This window comes from Eublepharis macularius, chromosome 3 (genome assembly GCF_028583425.1).
Source record: "Eublepharis macularius isolate TG4126 chromosome 3, MPM_Emac_v1.0, whole genome shotgun sequence".
NCBI lineage: Eukaryota > Metazoa > Chordata > Lepidosauria > Squamata > Eublepharidae > Eublepharis > Eublepharis macularius.
This window is the reverse complement of record NC_072792.1, coordinates 100,493,072-100,515,185: the sequence shown is the minus strand read 5'-3', so window position 1 is coordinate 100,515,185 and position 22,114 is coordinate 100,493,072. Positions and strand designations below refer to the sequence as shown.

The window sequence follows — 22,114 nt, the reverse complement described above, 5'->3', positions numbered from 1 at the left end:
AATTCTAGCATACCCTATATGTATATTTGATTATCATCTTCACTTTATGCAACTGATGAAGCAAACAAATTATCTTCAGACTGGTCATATGAATATCACCAGGACTCTGTCTCTCTCTCTCTCTCTCTCTCTCTCTCTCACACACACACACACACACACACAAAGCTCTTGCATAGTAAAAGCTCCATGACATCATTGATGCCTTGATGCTTTCATTTTCCAATAGGGATTGTGAAATCAAATGAAGGTTCAACAATCCACTTTAATATACAGATTGACAGGAAAGGGTTGCTGTCTTCAAAACCTGACTAGAGCTGAACCCAGAGAGTCCATCCATTCCTTGCTTTACTTTTGAGCATCCTTAAAATATAGTTTCAAGCCTTTTAATATTCAGATTGGTGGTGGAGAGTGCCCACAAGTAATAGCTGACTTATGGTGACCTCTAGTGAGGTTTTCATTCTAAGAGACTAACAGAAGTGGTATGCCATTGCTGGCCTCTGCAACCCTAGTCTTTGCTGGAGATCTCCCATCCAGTTACAAACCAAGGCCAACCTTGCTTAGCTTTTGAGACGATATCAGGCTCACCTGGACTATCCAGGTCAGGGAAATATTCAGATTAATTTATCTCAATTTCTTAATTAAAGCAACCTTTAATTTCAAAACCACTTCAAATTTGAAATAATGTTCTGTCAAAAAGTGCTGGTACTCAGTACCACCAAGTACCGTGAGAAAAAAGCCCTGAATCCCTATTTTTCACAGTACTTGGTGGTACTGACTACTGAGTACCAGCACCTTTTGGGGAAATCAAGACATGGGCACGAACAGAAAAAAAATATGAACATGGTGTTCGTTGTTCGTTGCCATCCATGAACAGTGAACAACAAACACTGACAAACATGACCTGTTCACGAACATGTTCGTTGTTCATGGGGGCCAGCAGGCTCTCCTCCAGTTTGGCCCCAGAGCCTGGCAGCAGCCCTGAAACCTGAAGGGGTAGATCCCTACCGCACCACTCCCAGAAACCTTACCTGAGCAGGCAGCAGGAAAGGCACCAGTAATAAATTGTAGCTTGACCCAGAGCCTGGCAGCAGCCCTGGAACTTCAAGAGGTAGATCCCTATCCCACCATACACAAAGAAAATTCAAGCTCCAATGCACTCTCCCTGTCTTTCTCTCAAAATGCCAACAGCAATGGTCTCCCCCTCTTTTGCAACTGTCTGCAAAACCAGAGCTGGGAGCCCCCCTCCCTCCTGCTCTTTGCTTCCTTGTAACAAATTTGGAGCTCCACACTTGAAAGACCTGCCTATCAAGCTAAATTGGGCTCAGATTGTGGTTTCCAGGGCAACAGCAGGAGTTCAGACAGAGTTCAGGCAGTCCCTGCCTAAGTTGCCAAGGGAATTGATTGCAGGTGCCAGACTGTCTGGCTTGACGAACAGCAACAAATAGCAATGAATGAGGCTTGCAACGACCAGCTGTTCATTTAGAATGGGGCCTCACGAACAGCTTGTTCGTATTGCTGTTCATACCCATCTCTATTTAGGCCTAGCTCACACATCTAGTTCACTACTGGGAGGGTAAGGGGACCTGACAACCCTAATCAGGTGTGTGTTTTTCTGCAGACTTTTAAAATCTCAATTGAAACGGACTGAAGCCTAATACAGGACCAATTTAGAATGTGTTTATACTAGCTCTACTTGTAATGTTTCATTTGAATTTCACTTCGTTCCTTTTAAATCTTTGGACATGTACAAGATCTTCATGGGGTATTTTATAGTATTCTTTTACTAAAATAGAGATGAATGTGAACAATGCTATTTGTACAAGGAAAAAGAGAAAGCTTTAGTTAACTAAAAAACAAACCCCCTCATATTTATAGCCCATCTTTCTTACTGAGATTCAAGGAAATTATACAAAGTATAAAAAGCAATTCAATCAGACAACATAAGACATCCAATATTTGCAAAAGGACTAGACTACAGAATCAGAAAACAATACAAATGGAAAATTGTCTAAAGCAGCGCAGTAAAAAGCAAGATAAAATAAACATTGCAAGATAAAGCAAGATAAAGCAAGATAAAATAAACACTGCAATAGACTACAATCCTATTTCTTTATAAAAGCACCCTCCTGGTCTGTTCCATTATACTGCAGTTCTAATCGCTTTATATAAATGCCTCCAGAACATTTCTATTTTCTACAGTTTGCAAGATGATAGAAGTGTGGTACCCTTCCTCAGGCAAACCATTGCGCACAAATATCACAACTAGGGATGTGCACCCGAAAAAGATTTGGGTTTCAGAAAACAATTTGGGATTCAGGTGTTTAAACCACTTCGGTATGCTCCCAAGAGATTTGAGAATCTTTACAGAGCATAGCGAAGCTCAAAGCAACACTTGTCTCCTGCAAGAAAACTTCCCACCTAACCGCTTTCTTCACCCAATGGAAGCGGTGAAGGTGGCAAGAAAAGTGTTGCTTTCAAATGCCCCACCACTTTCTTCACCTGGTGTGAAGGGGAGCATCCTCCCCTCCCATCGGGTGAAGAAAGTGGTGGGGAGTTTGAAACTTAAAGCAACACTTTTCTTGCCACTTGCAAGAGGCATGAAAAGTGTTGCTTTCAAACACCCCGTGTGTTGCTTTCAAACCCTCCTCCAACTCCCATTGGGGGGGGGAAGCGGCGGGGTGGGAAGTTTGAAAGAAAATAGCACTTTTCTTGATGTTTGCAATGCAAACAGCTAGAAAAGTGCTGTGGGCGGGGCTGCTGCTTTCCCCCAGGCTTCCCGAAGTGATACGAATCGCTTCAGAAAGCTTTGCTTTGGGATTCCCAAATCTGCTCAGCAATGCTGTGGCTGATTCGAGAATTCCAAATCTTTCCAAATCGGGACTGATTCGAGTTAAAAACCCAAACTGGAAACCCAAAGTGCACTTCCCTAATCAGAACTACAAAACCCACTAAACAGACTAATAAAAATAGTACAGTCTTCCATTCAATTATTCTATTTGTGAATAAATCGTTATTCAAAAATCAAGTCAGAAAGAAAAAATAATGTTGCTAGGAAAAAAAACAGTACAGAAATCCTAATTATGAAAAAACTAATATATAAAAATCAGTATAAAAATGTCAAATGCCTTGGAGCCACGAGGCCTCCTTTAGGGTCTTAAAGTTTCAGAGTATGTCATCTTAGCTTTGCAAGTCCACTTAATTCACTGCATAATGAATTTCAACTATCAGTAGGCTACTCAAAGACATAATTTCATCCTCATAGTATTCCCTACTCATTCATAAATCACATAGTTTTTGCATGTTTTAACTCAAAGGACCTTTTTTGAAAATAGCTTTCCATGTAGATTTATCACACATTTTACAGAAGCTCTTTTAGTTCTGTTACCTAAATTATACCTACAAAATATCCAGTGGTGGTAAAATTGTATTATATTAAAGGTTTTGTTTAGTGCTTGACTTATTCAACCTGCAGATCCCTAGAGACAAGCATATTAATAACTTCAAAGCAAGAGGAACACGAGGCCCTTTGAAATGGAATAATAAAACAGCTATGTTTGTACAAGTTGAGAATCACCATTCCTTCCAAAATGCAAGTTTTCAAGCACACTCATATCAGCCTTTGACTTTTTTCTCAGGGTTCCAGGAATGGAGGGACTGAAACAGGGCAATGGGAAAGAAGGGGCTGCCTTTTGTTTGGATTGCAGGGCATGCAGACAGATGGGAAAGCAAATCCTTTGGAAAATCTGTTGTCTGGCCGCACAAAGCAGTTTGGAATTGGGGATTGCAGTCAACTGCAGCAATGCAGTAGGACATAAATCTAAACCTTCCTTCCAGAAAACCGAGACGCATGGCAAGAGACAAGATAAAAACAACTGAAAACAAAAAACAGAGAAAACAAAATTACACTAGCATAATGACAACCAATAAAGCATATATAGACAATACTCCCTAGACAGTTGTACACCAAATCACCAAAACAATGTACACCTTCCTTATGCCCTCTTATACACTGCTAAATGTGCTTCTGAAAACTTTGTCTTGCAACCTCTACCAGAATAACAAGATGGCACCTTCTTCCCTTCTTCTGAGAAGATAATTTCACCAGACAGGGACTGTGACTAAAAAGGCCCCCAACAGGTAGCAACTAGACATGAGCACGAACCAAAAAAAATTAACGAACCAGCGGTTTGGTGCAGACCACGATCCCGAATTAGTGAACCGCAACGAACATCTCCCGTTGACAACCCGGACCATGGTTCGTGGAGGCCAGAGCGGGGCACGCTGATGTTCCCAGCGATACAGGAACAGTGGTTGATGCCGGCGGCCACCAGGCCTGCCGGGCATGGGGAGGGGGTGGGAGGTCTGGCTGCTCGCTGGTGGCACCCCCCATGTGCCTGCCCGCCAGGCCAAAGTGGAGTGCCTTGGTATTCCCAGCAAGGGCAGGAACGTGGTTGAGGCTGGCAGCCAGCAAGCCTGGCGGGCACAGGGAGGCAGCGATGAGCCACCTCCCCTTTAGGGGGAAGGGGGTCTGGCCGCTCACCGGCGGCACTCCCCATGTGCCTGCCCCCCAGGCCAAAGAGGAGCGCGCTGGTATTCCCGGTGTGGGTGGGAGAGGACATGTCATTCGGACGGGGGCCTGATCCCCCAGCAAGCGAGGGTCCTCACCTGAGGGTCCCACTGAGGAACAGTGCAGCAGCAGCCAACAGCACACACCTTCCTGCCTTGCCAGAAAGGACGGGAGGGAGAGGAGATGTCATTTGGAGCGGAAGTGGGAAGATCCACCAACAGCTGCGAGGCCTCCTCCAAAGCTCCCACTGAGCTACCCTGTGGTGGCAGCCAACAGTACCCACCTTCCTGCCTTGCCAGAAAGGATGGGAGGGAGAGGACCTGTCATGTGGGGGGTAAGTGGGAAGATTCCCCTGCAACCACCAGTCCAAAGTGGAGCGTACTGGTATTCCTGGCGCAGGCCGGAAGGAGGGTGATGATGGTGGCTGCCGGGCCTGGCAGGCACGGGGAGGCAGCAACGAGCCACCTCCCCTTTAGGGGGCAGGGGGTCTGGCCACTCGCTGGCAGCACCCCCCCATTTGCCCGCCCGCCAGGCCAAAGAGGAGCGCACTGGTATTCCCGGTGTGGGTGAGAGAGAACATGTCATTCGGACGGGGGCCTGATCCCCCAGCCAGTGAGGGTCCTCACCCAAGGGTCCCACTGAGGAACAGTGCTGCAGCAGCCGACAGTACCCACCTTCCTGCCTTGCTGGAAAGGATGGAAGGGAGAGGAGATGTCATTTGGAGGGGAAGTGGGAAGATCCACCAACAGCCGCGAGGCTTCCTCCGAAGCTCCCCCTGAGCTACTCTGTGGCGGCAGCTGACAGTATCCACCTTTCTGCCTTGCCAGAAAGGATGGGAGGGAGAGGAGATGTCATTTCAAGGGGTCGGGGTGCTCCAGAGAGGGACAGGTTGAAAGAGGGTCCGTGAAGTTGGAAGATCCTAACAGCCGCGAGGCTTCCTCCGAGGATCCCACTGAGGAACTCTGCGGCAGCAGCCAGCATCAACCACCTTCTTGCCTTTGCGGACAGGATGGAATAGGACAGGACCGGAGAGGTCGTTGGGAGGGGACTCAGTGTTCCGCAGAGGGCGAGGTGAGAAGAGGGACCGTGTACTTGTGTGGGAGAGGAGGGCTGAGTCCGAGGCTTCCTGGCCGCATTGCGCAGCAGGACCAGGACAGAGGGATCCCACATCCACTCTGAAGGACTGCGCAGACTGCTGTGGAAGAGGCTTGCCCGCTCCCCATGTGTCACAGTGGAGGATGTCGCCAGCATCACTCACCTTCCTGCCTTCGCGGAAAGGACATGACTGATCATGGCAGCATTACCCATTCACCCCTGCCCAGAGGGGACCACCGCTGCTGTTGGCAGGGGCCACCGTGAAGTGCAATTTTATGCACAACAGCAGTTGATCTGTCCCTCGTGGCCCAAAGCTGAAGCATCATACAGCACCCACCGTCCAGCCTTCACGGAAAGGGTGTGAGGACGAGGGACCCATTCCCCCCTGCTCAGAGGGGGCAGCAGGTGCCCATGGAAAGGAGGGGGGTACTGTGTGGTGCCATGCTAAAACCAGCAAAAGCAGCAGAGCTGCTCCTCGTGGCAGAAAGCGGAATCAGCTCGCAGCACCACACCTTCCTGCCTTCACGGAAAGAACATGACTGGTCGTAGTGGCATTACCCATTCACCCATGCCCAGAGGGGACAGCCACTGCTGTTGGCAGGGGCCACCGTGACGTACAATCTTATGTGCAACAGTAGTTGATCTGTCCCTCGTGGCCCAAAGCCGAAGCATCATACAGCACCCACCATCCGACCTTCATGGAAAGGGTGTGAGGGTGTGGGACCCATTCCCCCCTGCTCAGAGGGGGCAGCAGGTGCCCATGGAAAGGGGGGGTACCGTGCAGCGCCACACTAACACCAGCAACAGCTCCTGAGCTGCCCCTAGTGCCCGAAAGCAGCAGCGGCAGACCTCAACCACCTTCCTGCCTTCGTGGAAAGGACATGTGACTGGTCGTGGGTCCCATTCCCCCCATGCACAGAGAGGACAGCAGGTACACATGAATAGGGGTGCACCATGAAGCTCGAACCTGTCAAGCTGACCGCGAGCTGCTGAGCTGCCCCTGGTGGTCCAAAGTGGCGGCAGCAGACAACACCTACCTTGTTGCCCTCATGGAAAGGGTGGGAGAAATACACTCCCCCCTGCTCAGAGGGGACACCAGGTGCCCATGGAAAGGGGGGGTTCCGCACAGTGCCACTCGCACATTGGCAACAGCAGCCGAGCTGTTCCTCTTGGCCAGAAGCAGCATCAACTGGCAGCATGGCAACTTCCTGCCCTCGCGGAGAGGACGGGATGGAAAGAGAGGTTGGGAGGCATCTGAGCAGATCCAGAGAGGGAGAGATGTGAAAAGGGAATGGGAACTTGACAGGGAGAGGAGGGCAAAGGGTCATGATCCACGGAAGCAGCCCCGAGAATGGAAGGAGGCTTGAGCCCGCTGTGGACGAGCTGGGCTGACTACCCCCCAGGGGTGGCTCAGACCCCAGGTAGGTCCAGGTCCACAGGAGGGTGCCCCAGTAGGTTGAGGTTCACCTTGATGAACATCAACATGTCCACCAGGTCCAGGTGCAGATGTGCACAGCGGGGACAGAGGAGGTCTCCCAAGTGGGAGAACACTCGCTCACTCTGCACGCTGGTGGGAGGGCAGGAAAGGATGTTGGTGGCAATGATCGACAGTTCCAGCCATCGGTCTGATTTCCTCTCCCAATACTGCAACAGGTTGGCATGGGGGGGGGGCTCGGTGGGCTCCGAAAGGTACTTGTGCACCATGGCCCCCGCAGAGTCCTCCACTGGGTGGGACGCGCCCGCCATGCAGCGGCCAACCACGCTGTCCACCGACGAGGCCCAGAGATCGAATGTGTCCGTTGGGATGGCTCTTCCCTGGTGTGGATCTCTTCCCACCTCCTGCCCCTCGCCCTCGCCCTCCTGCTCCACCACCTGCCCCTCACCGCTGCCCAGTTCATTATCTCCTGCCCTCTGTCTCTGGAAACGGAGCACCGCTCTGCGGTGCTCCTTTTTCCAGTGCTGCATCTGACCCACCTGCGTGTCGACGCTGCCCTTGATGCGGGGGGTCACAGAGGGAGGCAAGTTGGTAGGGCACTTCGCAGTGGAGAGGATGCAGGCATTCGGCAACGCAGGCCTGGATCCTCCGTACAAAGTCCCGGACCCTGGGGAGCAGCTCTTGCCCTTGCTGGAGCTACTGGGCCAAAAACTGGTCAAGGCCGTGGATCAGAGGGAAGACCTGACCCAGGCTGGCCTGCTAGGAGCACAAGAGCTCTGTGGCATCCTTGAACGGTTTCAGGATCCACAGAGCTGAGGCTCAACTCCTCTCCCCTCCTCAGCACATCCGAAGAGGACAGGATGTCTTGCACCACACACCTCTGCTCCACCAGATGACATATCATGTCGTAGGTGGAGTTCCAGCGGGTGGGCAGATCCTGGAACAGTTGGTGCTCGGGGTCCCCTCCCTCCCCCTGCATCTGGAACAGCTCGCAGGAAGAGTTGATGCTGCACGAGAAGTGGGAAGCGATGTGACGGCAGCTGTCCAGCAGACTGCATGTCCACAAGGTTCCCTCATCCCAGCTGCCCCTTGGCTTGCTCCCCAGCCTGAGCATGTCCTGCATCATGAGGTGTAGCTTGTGCGCCATGCACACCAGGCCCGGGAGGGATGCCTCTTTCAGGGCTGCCAACATGTTGGCTCCCGCATCCGTGACCATGAAGCCATGGACAAACCCTTCCACCGCGGACGTCCACTCCTTCAGAGCCACCTTGACAGTGGTGGCGATGTTCTTCCCTGTGTGGACCTCGTCCATCCCCCGGGCCTGAAGGAGAACCACCCTGTAGCCCGGGCTCAAGCTGGGCACCTTCTTATGGCTGCCAGATCTTGGCCTGGGGAGGCAGAGGTCCTCTGGTTGGCACCAGTGGGCGGTGATGGCAAGGTACCCATGATGGCAGCCCCTCCACAGGTCGGCCGTGAAGTGCACTGTTCTGCCTTGGGTGGCTGACAGGTCTCTGCGCACCATGTCTCGCACTGCCTCGTACAGGGCGGGCACAACTCGACGCCCAACGGTGAGCCGTGACGGCATGGAGAACCATGGGGCAAAGTGTTGGAGCAGCAGTTGGAAGCCCACGCCCTCCACGACCGATAGGGGGAAGCCTTGCAGGGCGATCACCTGCGCCACCACACGAACACCCGCCTCCTGAGCCCTTGACCTCACTCTTTTCAGCGGCACCACCCCTGACACCAATGGAACAACTTCCCCGAGGGAGGCCTGCCTGACCCTTCTGCTCCCACCAGCCGCACCCTCAGGGCAAGGCTTCTTGCTCGGGGTGCATTCCGGAGACCCTCCCACTGATCCCGGATCAGACGAGCTGGCAGCCCTCGGTCTCCCCCCGACAGATGTTTCGCTGCCCAAGGACGGAGAACAAAGGCTCGGGTGGTCCCTCTTCAGGTGCTGAGTCAGGGCCAAAGATGATAGGTGCTGCGGGTCTTTGCCCCTGCGCACCAGGCCCTCACACACACAGCACCGCACCATGCGGGCATCATTAGGAAGGGGCCCAAAAGTGCCTCCAAACATTGAGGTTGAACCATGGCCCACTTACGGTTCCAGGGGAGGGAGGATGAAGGGTTGCTGCTGGCTGTGCCACGGTGCTGGCAATGGAAGACGGAGTGGTGGGTGGACTGCAGGCAGGGACAGCACCACCGGTAGTTTGGGATGGGGACGGGCTGGAGGTTTCCTCAAACCCAAACCATTCCTCCAAGGATCCCTTGGCCGCCTCCTCCCCCAAAATTTTTAGGATTGCCTCTTCCACCACCATCAAGACCTCTTCAGCCTCCTTCACAGCCTCAGCTGGTGATTTTGGGGGAGCAGGAGTCTCTGCTGCTCCAGAGCCCTGCACAGCACTGCTTCCCGTGCTGCAACCAGGACAATCTCTGCACTTCCCCCCACGACCACTCTTGTCCCCCACCCGGAGCCTCATAGTGCCAGCAAACAACAATTGAGGAGAAGGAGATGACACTAAGAGCCCTCAGCCAAGGTACCCTCCGAGCTTGGCCCCAGGGCCTGGCAGCAGCCCTGGCACCAGAGGGAGGGAGGGACTAGAGCCCTAGCCCACCGCTCCCACAGACCTGAACAGATCAGGCACTGATTAATAATAATCAATGTGAGCCCTCAGCCGAGGTACCCACTGAGCTTGGCCCCAGGGCCTGGCAGCAGCCCTGGCACCAGATGGAGGGAGGGACTAGAGCTCTAGCCCACCACTCTCACAGACCTGACCAGATCAGGCTCTGATTAATAATTATCATTGTGAGCCCTCAGCCGAGGTACCCACCGAGTTTGGCCCCAGGGCCTGGCAGCAGCCCTGGCACCAGAGGGAGGGACTAGAGCCCTAGCCCACCACTCCCACAGACCTGAACAGATCAGGCACTAATGTGAGCCCTCAGCCGAGGTACCCACTGAGCTTGGCCCCAGGGCCTGGCAGCAGCCCAGGCACCAGAGGGAAGGAGGGACTAGAGCTCTAGCCCACCACTCCCACAGACCTGAACAGATCAGGCCCTGATCAATAATCAATGTGAGCCCTCAGCCGAGGTGCCCACTGAGCTTGGCCCCAGAGCCAGGCAGCAGCCCTGGAACCAGAGGAGATAGATCCCTATCCCCCAAAGACAAGCTCAATTGTGCTGTAGTCTCAGTCTCTCTCCCCAAAGGCTAGCAAGTGGCAAGCAAGAGCTCTGTCCCACTCCACTGCTCGCAGAAAGTGAAACCCAGCCTTGGAGACCATGGCTATTTATAAGCATGGGTCCCATTCAGCAACACAGGAGGTCTGTGTTTGGCCATCAGAGCTGCCTATCAGGGTTTGCAGGGATGAGATTGGAGTGCCCATGGCTACAGAACACCCCCTTCCCCCTCCCTCCCCTGGGTGTCTTCTCCCAACTGGTAACTGCTTTGCTGCTCCATGGTTGGAAGGAAGCCCTGCTGATCAAGGAAAGCTGGGCTTCCATTAGGGTTTCCAGGGCAACAGAAGGAGGGCAGACAGAGCTCAGGCATTCTCCTGGCTCCGTTGCCAGGGGAATAGATTGCTGGTGCCTAAGTGTCTGGCTTCCCGATTCGTGCCCGAACGCCCTGAACCAGGCCTCTCCCAAACGCTGGTTCATTGGCCGTGGACGAGCACGAATTGCTGGGTCACGATTGTGAGATTGCTGTTTTCGTGGGTTTTTGAGGTTCGTAATGCGGTTCGTGCCCATCTCTAGTAGCAACTGATTTCCTTTTTAGTGCATATGAGGGGAGGAATAGAAATAAGACACTGTTGTGTTACATCATATAGTTCCATCAGAAAGGCTCTGTGGAGAAAGCTAATGCCTATGGGGAGGATGGTGAATGTTCCAATAAATGGCACAGGGGAAGGCCTCAGTGTATGATCTTCTGATATGAGCCCCATTATGCAGTTTGCTAGAAGATCTATGCTACTTTAATGAGAAGTTGTCTTTCACATTAAAAAGGAAGGTGTGTGTTAAAACAGAGAGTGATTAAGTCATAGGATGAGGTGCAGACGGCATTAGTTTGTTAATCTCTAAAGGTAGACTGAAAAGAACTAAGGTACATTTCGCACTCGGTTTTTAGAGCGCATTTGTACCTGTTCCACATCCCATGTTTGCAAGGTTTTCACACTTAAAAGCAGTCATGGGATGCAGTCCCGCTTTTTGTCTGCTGTATCCCCGATTTTTCCCCCTGCGGACATACCCCGATGTTTTTTTGAGTTCGCTGCCGACTGGCAGCTGGCCCGCATTTTGCTAATGTGAACACTTTTGCCCCCTTTTTACTTCTCTCCCCCCCCTCTCCTTTTCCCTGGGAGCTGATTGGTTTGTGCAGAATTAACCACTCCTACCCTCCTCAGCTCTCTGCACTCCTTGTCCACCATTTTTTTTAGTAAAGCGAGCTGAGGGTCATAAGGGTGCTTCTTCGTTGGTTTCCTTCCTCCCGGCATGCATGCTGTTTTATTTTTTTTTCAAAAGCCAGGAATGATTCCTAAGCTTGCTGCTAATTCCCTGCTAGCTTTAAAAACAAGGAAAGTGTTAAATAGCTGCTTTCTCCTTCCTCCCTTAGGGTATGCACACACATTCTTTTTTTTTTTAAAGACAAGAATGGGTTGCAACGTTGTAATGTTCCTGCACTTTCTTCCTGGCTTTAAAAGCCAGGAAAGGATTAAATGGCTGCTTTTCCCTCCCTCCCAGGCATGTTTCAGACTTTGCCAAAGAGGGGGGGAAAACCCAAGCACTTTGCACAGCCCTTTGGAAACAAGCCTCTGCTTCCTGGGAGGAGATGAATCGGCAGCATTTTAACCCTTTCCTGGCTTGATTTTAAAAAATGAGAGTGGTACATGTTTTCCCCCAGAACTCTGCCACCAATTGCCTCTCCAGTGGGCAGGAGACAACCCAATCAGCAAAAAGGGAGGAAGGGTTCCAACATTGCAACGTTACTACGCATGCTCAATTTTTTAAAAAAAAGTGTGACGTGAATTGCAAGGCCCCAAAAGCCCAAAATTGCACCGAGGTTTTGAAATGAAGCACAGACACCAAATCGAAATTGCAGTGGACAGTGTGAAATGAACAGGTGCAATGCCGAAGCCACTGCGATCGGGGCGAATGCTCATAAATGGCGGTTTAAACCGTAAGTGCGAAATGGGCCTAAGTGTAGTTTTAGTAGGCAGCTAGGAGGTCACCAGAAATCCGACCTTCTCTACGTAAGCCTTAATCTCACATTTCAACAACGAGGCTATCATTCAAGGAGCTTATTTAAACTTCCACAAGACCAACAGAACATCTGACTTTCCCCAACACCTGCTTCCTTCTCAGAGAGTGTTCTTGAAGTCCTCCAAGTTCCAGGAAAGACTTCACAAGTGTTGCATGAAGCAGCACAGACAACTGCTGTCAATGGAAGAAGCTTGTTAATTCACTGCACGCATATGTAACTTTGAGTTGGGGCCTGAATGGATTTCAGAATTGAGAAAGGGGCTCCTGGAAACTGTATTTCAAGATTAACTAATGAAATAATGTCTTGTTGAAAAAAATAGCAGATGGCCTGGGAGAGACTATGTGCCAGAATCCCCTCATGTTCTTCAAAATGTTATCTGCAGCACCTGTGACTCAAAATGTTCACCTGCAAAAAGTAGACACTTTTGTGATGATCAACTATACTTTATTATAATTCTCTGGTAAATTGTCTCAATTCCTATCAAGTCTTCTTAATCAATCAGATTTGTCTCTATGTAATTGATTTAAAAATAAATGATTGCCAGTTTTTTTAGCTGGACAGTTGTTGTGGGCTGGGCCTGCTCAAGCAGAGTAGTCAGATTCTGGTCTGAAGTCAGAGCCACAAACCCAAAGCCAGGGGTGAGTCCAAAGTCCAAAGCCAAGTCAGGAGGTCTGTAGGTCAATTACCGGTGAGGTCAGCTCTGGATGCAGGCAGAGACAGGGCATGGTCTGAAAGCAACAGGAGCAAGACAGGGTACAAGGGAGTGGTCGCAGCAGTAGTAAGAATCCCACACATTGCCTCCATACTTCTTTGTCTTCTGTGGCTGGGTTTTATAGTGAGGCTGAGCTTGCAGACAGCTGCTTGGGAGCTATCCTGTGGTTACTCCTCATCACTATCCACAATCAGCTGGAGTTCAGCCAGGAGGTGTGTACTTCACCATCTCTCTTGCAGCCCCATACATTGCCTTTGTCTGCGGCACTCTCTGGGTAAAGCTTGAGGTTTGGAAATCCTTGGCTGTGCTTCATCTGTCAGTGCTTCTGCCTCAGTTGCTGGCTGTGGATGCTGATCAGCCGGCAGCTGTTCATTCTGATCACTGGCTTCTGCTGAGAAAGGGCTGGCTACAAGAGGCTCCTCTCCTCCTGAGGAGTCCTCACTATCACTGAGCCCCATGACACCAATATTGCTTTCTCCCCATTACTGCAGAAGGAAAGAATGTCAACACAATTTTGTTGTTCCAATAAACCCAAATGAATGCTTTGCTAAGCTTATGCCAGGGTTGTCAACTCCATGACAGAATTTAGAAAAACCACTCCTGTTGAATATACTACTGAGATGGAAGAAACTCTGTATTTGTCCCTTTCTGTGATAATTGCTATAAAAGGTTATTAACTAGTCTCATTATGCATTTAAGCCATGACAGAAAAAAGTAGATATAGCAAATAAGTGGCATGGGATGGGAGTAACCCTTGACTACATCCAGTGTGGTACCTAGGGCCTGGAATAAAGTGTAAGTGAAAATTAATTGCTCAAACAGTGGCCATAAAGCTACCAAAAGTTAACATTCTTGTACATGGAAAGTGTCAGTGGTCTGATCTGCTCTCATAATATTAAGAAGGTTTATGAATATGGCAAATATCATAAGACCCTCTCTGTATGTGTTTTAAACATAGAAAAACTGCCTAGCAAGGCAGGAAATGGATGCCAGATCCCAGACAGGAGCTGGAAAATAACTAGCTCATGAGGTGCACAGCGAGACCAACTTTCAGCTCCCATGCCCCAGAGATGTGCAAAGATTCTAAGACAATAGGATCTTGCGGGAGTTCCTGAATTAATCTCCTTAACACACCCTACCAATCTTCCCTTATCCATTCTCCCACTTCAGGCTATTCAGGACTCAGATATAACTTCACCTATCCAGCACTGCAGGTCATCAATTACTATTGATAACTTCCATTTTGCTCAGGAAGGCTTGCTCAAACCTTCCAGTTTTATTGTCTCACCCGAGACAACGTTTCAGTTTATAGTCTCACCCCAGAGACAGCCTTCCAGTTCTTTGTTTCACCCCAAGATGATCATTACGTTATTGTTTTGGGGGAAGAAGACATAATCCTGCCACTGGGGGTGTTCTACAGTATAATTGGACTACCCCTCCACCATAGTTGTATGCATGCCCTTGGATCCAGCATCCACCCTCAGACTGAGTTTTTGCTGCATTGAAGCACTGTTCGCTCAGCACTCTTTCTCACGGATGCCCCCTTCTGGACTGGTAACTATCACCCAATACCACAACTCTCTCCAATTTTCCTCACTGCTTTCTAGTTAGCTCTTTATGTGTGCTGTGTTTTGTGTGCAATTGATTTTTTATTATTTTAAATAAAAACCATTTTTGATTGAACATCTGCTTCTTTATTGAAAGAGTTCTCTAGAAGAGACAATCCTCGTATACATAGGTGGACTAAGTTACCTGCCTCTCGCTGCCTCTCTTTGCATGCTAATTCCCCCAACTTGCAAGGAAATTGCCCCATTTGGGTAACAAAAGTTGCCTCCAAACTCCAACAAGCTCTAAAATATTTAGAGGGTTTAAAGGAAACCAAACCTTCTAAAAATTATGAGGTTAATTAAAAGTAAATTGAAATGGAGGTTATTTAAATCTATTATAATAAAACACTGAAATAAAATGCAAACTACAAATTAGAAAAGGTAGAAACTAGGTCAAGAGAATGCCAACTTAGTTAATGAGCCAATTACAGTATAAAAGGCAAGAATACACCCTTTAAAATGTGACGTCTTGCCTATAAGGAAAATAAACTGACAAATTGAAAATTAACAACTCTCCAGTTTTGGATGGCATATAGCAAAAAAAAATATTAAAGCTTCATTTGAGATGGTTAATTTTCTAAGAAAAATATTCAGCTTGTAATTTCCTAGCAGAGCATTGGAAGATAATCAGAGTAACACTGTTATTTTTTTAAAAGAGAGATTAAGATAGAAGCTAGCAAATCATAAACGGATAAGCCTAACACAGATGAAGCTACATCGCTCTCTCTATGATCTGGTTTGTTATTGTCTATTCTTACTAGTGGTGGCTCTCCAAGTTCTCAGACAGAGAAAGATCTTTCCCAACACCTACTAGAGATGCCATAGAGTGGAGCAGTGACTGTTTATATGCACTACCATTAAGCTGTGGCCTTCCACCCCCCCCCCAACTTTTGTCCCAGATAAACTGGTGAAAAGCATTATTAAAACAAACATTATTACACATGTAAAAGAACTAGCCTTGCTGAAGAAAGATTAGCCTGGCTTCTGTAATGAAAAATTCTGTCTCAAATATTTAGAAAGTGTCAACAAATATGTAGAACGAGGTGATCCAGTAGACAATGGATTTCCAGAAAGGTTTTCCATGATACCATCATCACGCATTTGTTTCTTTAACAGAAGATGGAGCAAAAGTCCAGAAGCATCTATAATACTAACAAAATTTGTCAGAGGGTATGAGCTTTTGTGAGCCACAGCTCACTTCTTCAGATACTAAAGAAGTGAGCTGTGGCTCACGAAAGCCCATCTGAAGAAGTGAGCTGTGGAAGTATCTGAAGAAGTGAGCTTTGGCTCATGAAAGCTCATACATATCTGTTTTCTTTATATTATTTGTTTAATTTTAATTGAGTTCACTAGGATACACATTTCCCAGTGGTTTTTTTTTTTAACAGCAGGATTTGTGTCCAGTGGCACCTTAGACACTAACAAGATTTTCAGGGTATAAGCTTTTGAGAGTGAAAGCTCCCTTCTTCATATACAGGGAGGAGTGGAGGAGGGGTGAAGCAACGAAGGGAGTCCGAATACAATGCAGCTTGATTAGAGCAGACATTAGCATCTGTACTGAGATAAGACTCCTATGTCACTAGTCGACCCTGAGGGTTCCATTGTTTTGAACTTGTACATGAACAGTAATTTCATATTGTAATCAGCCCTTGAAGCTTCTTTGTTTGAGGACAGCCACTTGTAGGACACCAATGGAATGTCCTAGAAGACAGCTGAGAGCTGTATGGGACCACCAGTCACCACCACAATAAACTATCCATTGTCTACAGCCAAGCTGTATGTTACAGCCTCATCTGTTCCAATCCTCTGACAGCGTCTCACCTGCAGGCTCTACAACAGACATTTTTGGAATTGCAATATGCACCTGATGTAGTAAGGAAACAGATCTAAAAAGCAAGAATGATACCAAGGAATAACCTGCTACAAGATAGGCCCAAATGGAACAACAACTGGCGGTCACATTCAGCTCTCAGCTCAAACCAGTTTAATGCATCATTAATGACTTGCAACCTATGCTGGACAATGATACTTTTTTCTCATAAGTATTAGGAAGGAAACCTTTTTCTTCCATCCTAGCTGACTTCCAAGCAGGGAGAAAAATGCTGCAATCAATCGACCAAGCATAGAGAGGTAGACACAAGAGCTGAGAAGGTTTTATGACCCTAACCTGGCTACTTCTGTTTTGTTCAAATGTAGACAGCCACACCCATACTTTCTTTACATGGATATACATAAACCCAGATTACCTACCTTGTTTGGCCCTGACTAAGAAAAGGAAACTAAACAACAATATAAAGAAAAGAGTGGTAATAATGGTAACAGAGAAAATGAAATTTGAGAAAATGGTACACATTGCTACTATTTATGTGCTTTCTGAAATCATCTAGCCACTTCCTGTTGAAAACAGGCTGCTGGGCTATATGATATGAGCTAACTGGTGTGAGCTGTAATTATACTTTTAGGGGACCCTCTCACAATCACATACTGTCCATTCTTATAGATTTCTCCGGAAATGATGGTTCTAGATATCTGCCGTGGAGTTACCTATTCATTATCTAGATAAGAACACACAGTGTGGCACTAACATCATTTCTTCTCACAGTAATCATGCCAGTTTCAGGAAATGGGAGTGAGTTATAGTTGGGTATTGTTGCTCATTACTTCGTTGTTCAATAAATCACACAAAATGAATTTCAAAAAGTGCATATTCAGGTGTGCCTTTTGGCAGCAATACTTTAAGCTCTTGGTAGATTGATTCAGTATCAGAGTCAGAACAGTAAGAAAGTAATGTTTGTATATGTGGACATAATACAGCACAAAAATTGCAAAATAGGTGCTTATTGATAGCTGAACAGAAAGCACAGACTCTATCTAGTAATTTTAAGTCCTGTTGATTTCAAGTAAACATAAGGTTATCAAAATACTTACATTTACAGTGCAATCCTAAGCAGAGTTACTCCAGTCTAACCTCATTGATTTCAATGGGTTTAGACTGGAGTAAGTCTGTTTAGAATTGCACTGTTAGTGACCTAAGTGCTTAAATTTTGTAGCATTGTGCCTACTGCTCTGCTACGAGGCAAATGCAGCCCTCTAGACTGAAAATCAAGATAGCCACAAACACCACAACAATGTAGTGCTTTTTAGTATTATTTTATTTGACAGGCATTTACAACGTTCCATTCATATACCTAAAAACATAAAAATAGACCTTCTTTTAGCTTATAAAAGAAATATATAAGAACCTTTGACATTGACAGGTCATGACATTATGTACAAGAACAATGGCACCCTCCAAGCACAGGACGTCCAGCATTTCACAGGCTTACTGTATTCCACTCGGGATAGCTAAAATATTGTCATGTCTAATAAGTTGGTACACAACTGACTTGAGCTTAAATATAATGAAATACATAATGTGTAGAAATCTCACTAAAGCTTTTTAAGAAAACAATGAAAATATAGCAAAAGTTAAAGAGAATAAAACTTTCAAACACTATTGGAGTAGTGCACAGAGAACCAGACAGGTAGGGAGTCCAATGTTGGCTGGGCCATCAGACAGTTGATGTTGCTGAGTAACATTTTCTGCTCATGTCTCAAAATATAATCACAGTTGATTGTATAAAATATAATTCCTAAAGCTATTATAAAATTTTAGGTTTTCAGCGTACCTACTAATGTGTCAAACATCAATAGATACAAAAAGTGATCCCCCTTAAAAACAAATCCCCCCTTTTTGTGTAGGTTAAAACTAAAATGGGATAACTATATAAATAGTTTTAAAGAAAAAAAGTGCTTTTTCAAAATTATTTGGAAACGTATTGAAAATTAGAGTTTAGTCACATTTTACCCTGTTGTAAATGTTTAAATAAAAGGTTTAAAATTGTAACAATGTTGTTTTAGAATGCTGTTCATAGTCTATTGCAGTGGAGAAAAATATAGTAATAAAGTAAAAGGGGACTAATTTCACATAGGAGAAAAGAGTAGGATGAGGTCAGTTTTTGGCCATAAAATAATCCATTTTTCCTGAGCTCTAACTTCAAACACAGAGGATCAAACTCATCCTAGATGTAACCCTGTTAATTCCAACAGAATTACAGCAGAGATTTATTTAACCTACTTGGTTTCTCAGCTATATATTGACATTGCTAAATCAATTCCAGTCTCAAACATATACAAACTGTTCATTATTTTTAAAGCAAAGGTTATCCCTAAGAATTTTCAATTCAGAATTTTACTATAAAACCAACATACTCAACTCATTCTAAAAGGGCAGTCTTACATCCTAGACTTGGAATAAAACTAACACTGTAAAATTCCCATCCCTTTGTGCCCTTGCATTTCAGTTAAAATACAAAAAAATATCTTTTTCAAGTGTTAAATTTGGATCTCTTTTTTTAAATAAAAAAGAGTTTGGCATTGAAATAATTTATGTAAAACTAGAACTTCCAACATTGACATTAAGTTAGACTAGCCACAGACCAAAAAGAACTTGACACAACATAAAACTCCAAACTTTTCCTCACACATTTCTAAAATATACATAATGTCGCTGGATCCAGAGATCCTCCCTTGTGACAGTAAGCTATGAGAACGCTACTGCAAGCAAGAGGTCTCCTCTGCCAGAGAGATGCGTAGTGCGTCCAGTATTGATCAGTTGTTGAAGGAGAATAGAAGGGGAGCATGATTCAAGGTCCTCCCTAACAAGTGATTGGATCATAGAGCTGACAGCATTACACATCTGTAAAGCAACAGTGCAAGACCACCCCATGCGTACCCCTGGGAGCTGGATGCAACGATTTCTACCATTTTCATTTGTGGGACCCCTTCAAGAGGAATGGTCCATGCATGAAACCCCCTCCCCCATGTGAGTTTATCTGAAGCTTAAGAGAAAAATTAAGAATCCTAGAGTTATGGTGACTGTGACGGCAGCATCCTTGTTTAAAGAGATGAACCCATGATGGACATGTCACGTATAAAAGTCATTTGCTGCTTGTGCTATCACTTAAACTAATTTGCTGCACATATTTTTAAAAATCCACAGCAATGTGTTGTCTAGTAATATCTATGCATCCCTTTTCAATATGCTACCCCTGATTAGTTTAGAATAAATACAGCCCTTGATAATGTATAGAGAAGGACTCAAGCTCATTCCATTTCAAAACTGCTTTTTTTTCTTGTTATACGTTACCTTAAAGGGGGGAAAAGAGGCTGTGTGGTTTTCACCAGTTTAGCTGCCATAACTGTATGTGCAAGTGTGCATTCTAAAGGAGCATTCTCCAAAATGTGTAAGGGGTGGGTTGAGGGCATATCTATGTCCACCATCTAACAGGAAAAACATAGATCTAAAGCTCAGTGTTCAATTTTCTGGGTGGTACAAAATCTTCACGACGAACCCAAATGACCTCTTCACTGTTGCCTTCCATACCACCATTAATTCCAGACAAAGCAGCTTGTTTCTTTAACTGAGCCATTCTTGAAGCATGAGAACCCACGCCATAGCACCCTTTGTCTCCTTGGTACAACTGGTTGCCTGTAATGGATACCGCTTGTAACTGCTCCTGAAGTTCTTTTTCAACCATTGTACCAGTTAAAGGCTCACAATATTCATCGTCATCACTGAGAATGTCTGTTTCTTTTATATCCTCTTGTTCCTCATACTGACCAAGGTCAAACTGTTCTTCTACCCAGCGGTCAGTGTCTTTGCTGTTGGATGCCTCTTGAGACTCCTTTTCAGGACTGCCTGCAAAGACGGCATCTGAATCAATGGTAAATCTGTTCCGAGCCAGCCGCCGCCGCCTTCTCCCAAGAGACTTGCTTGGAGCAGATACTGCGCACACAAAAAAATAAAACCCCAGATGCTTTTACAAACTATTATTTTTATTGTGTTTTTAAAACTTATTTTCTAACACAGTTTCATTTGAAATTAGATAGGATTTTTATGCTAACATTTTCTATACAGAATTTTTGCAAGTGGAAAAAATCCAGTCAGCTTCTCAAACTAGGGTAATGAGACCCAACTACAGACTTTCATCTATCTCTTCCTGCTCAATCATTCTAAAGGTTGCCATTTTCAGTTGAAGTAACTGCCATGTAAAATTTTGGAAGCTAGCCTCTGTGACTGGTTTTTTTTGAAGGGTATGTAATACTTTTCTGTTCTAGAAGGCATATAAGTATTAATGGTTTATAGTATGTCTGCTGGAGGCTAGTAGACTAGTGGTTATAACAGCTATTATTGTTATCTGATGTTCAATGTACTTTCCACTGGTTTCTCCACTCCTGTTGAAATGGGGTGGGGTAGCAAAGAGGCTGTGGACAATCTCCTGTACTGTTTATGGTTGTTAAGAATTCTTGGGAAAAGCTCAGAATTACTCAATCTTCTTTTCAAAAAGAATTATCTGAGACAGCTTGGAAAAACATGATTTCTGAGGGAACTGGGGGTGGGATAGGAAGTTCATCATAACTTGAAGCTATTGACAATACTGCTCCTCACCAACCTCTCTGACTCTGAAACGGAAGCCAACCCTATGATTTATCATGGAGCTGGGTGAAGCTAGAAGACGCCTAGAAAGACACTAGCAGCTAGAAGACGCCTAGAAAGACCGTAGCAGAAAACTTGCACTGAAACAAAGAGCGTGCAAATCTGGATACCAGCTGTAATACAGATGAGGTAGAAGAAATGCTTAATACACTGTCTGGATCACATTTGGACCATTTTGAACCAGTTACAATGTAGGATCTGGAATTTGTGAAAGCCACTACTTTTGTACTGGATCCTTGACTATCTTAGCTGTTATAATTAAGTTAAGGCCCATCTAAAAAAGCTCTTGAGGTCTATCATAAATCAGTCACAAACTAAGAGCACCTTCCCTTAGCCACTCGAACATGCAGTTATCTGCCCACTAATTAAAAAACCATCCTTAGACAAAAATGATGTGGCCAGTCTCTAATCTGCCCTTTCTGGGCAAAGTGATTGAAAGAGCAGTAGCTGACCAACTCCAGGAGTTCTTGGATAACTAGTGCTTTGGATCCTTTTCAGTCTAGATTCAGTCTAAGGGATGGAGATGGCTCTAGTAGCTTAAGTGGATGATCTCCACCTGAATATACTCAAAGGTCATACTTTGTTATTGCTCCTCTTGGGTCTGTCTGCAGCCTTTGATAGTTAGACCATGCCATCTTGTTGAGGTGTTGGGAGGCAGAAGTGGTTGTCAAAGGATGCACCTTGGATTGGTTTAAATCATTTCTCATGGGACAGAGTCAAAGGGTCACTGTCAGAGATCAGTTATCTCCAGAGTGGGAATTATCTTGTGAGCTTTCACAGGGTGCAATCTTATCCTCTGCATTATTCAACCTCTATGTAAAGCCTTCAGAGAACTAATACATACCTATAGAATTGGATGCCCATCAATACGCGGATGACACCCAACTCTATATCTCACTATCAAAATCACCA

General features: G+C 46.3%; 1 protein-coding gene across 3 annotated transcripts in view; it reads right to left on the bottom strand.

Moving 5' to 3' along the window:
• Positions 1–17,806: 17,806 nt before the first annotated feature.
• Positions 17,807–22,114, bottom strand: part of TIAM1 (TIAM Rac1 associated GEF 1) — a 116,003-nt gene continuing 111,695 nt past the window's right edge. For all 3 annotated transcript variants that reach the window (XM_054974621.1, XM_054974619.1, XM_054974622.1), the window contains one exon: positions 17,807–20,491. In XM_054974621.1, coding sequence (XP_054830596.1) covers positions 20,007–20,491 — 485 coding nt within the window. In that variant the 3' untranslated portion in view covers positions 17,807–20,006. The remainder of the gene's footprint in view (positions 20,492–22,114) is intronic.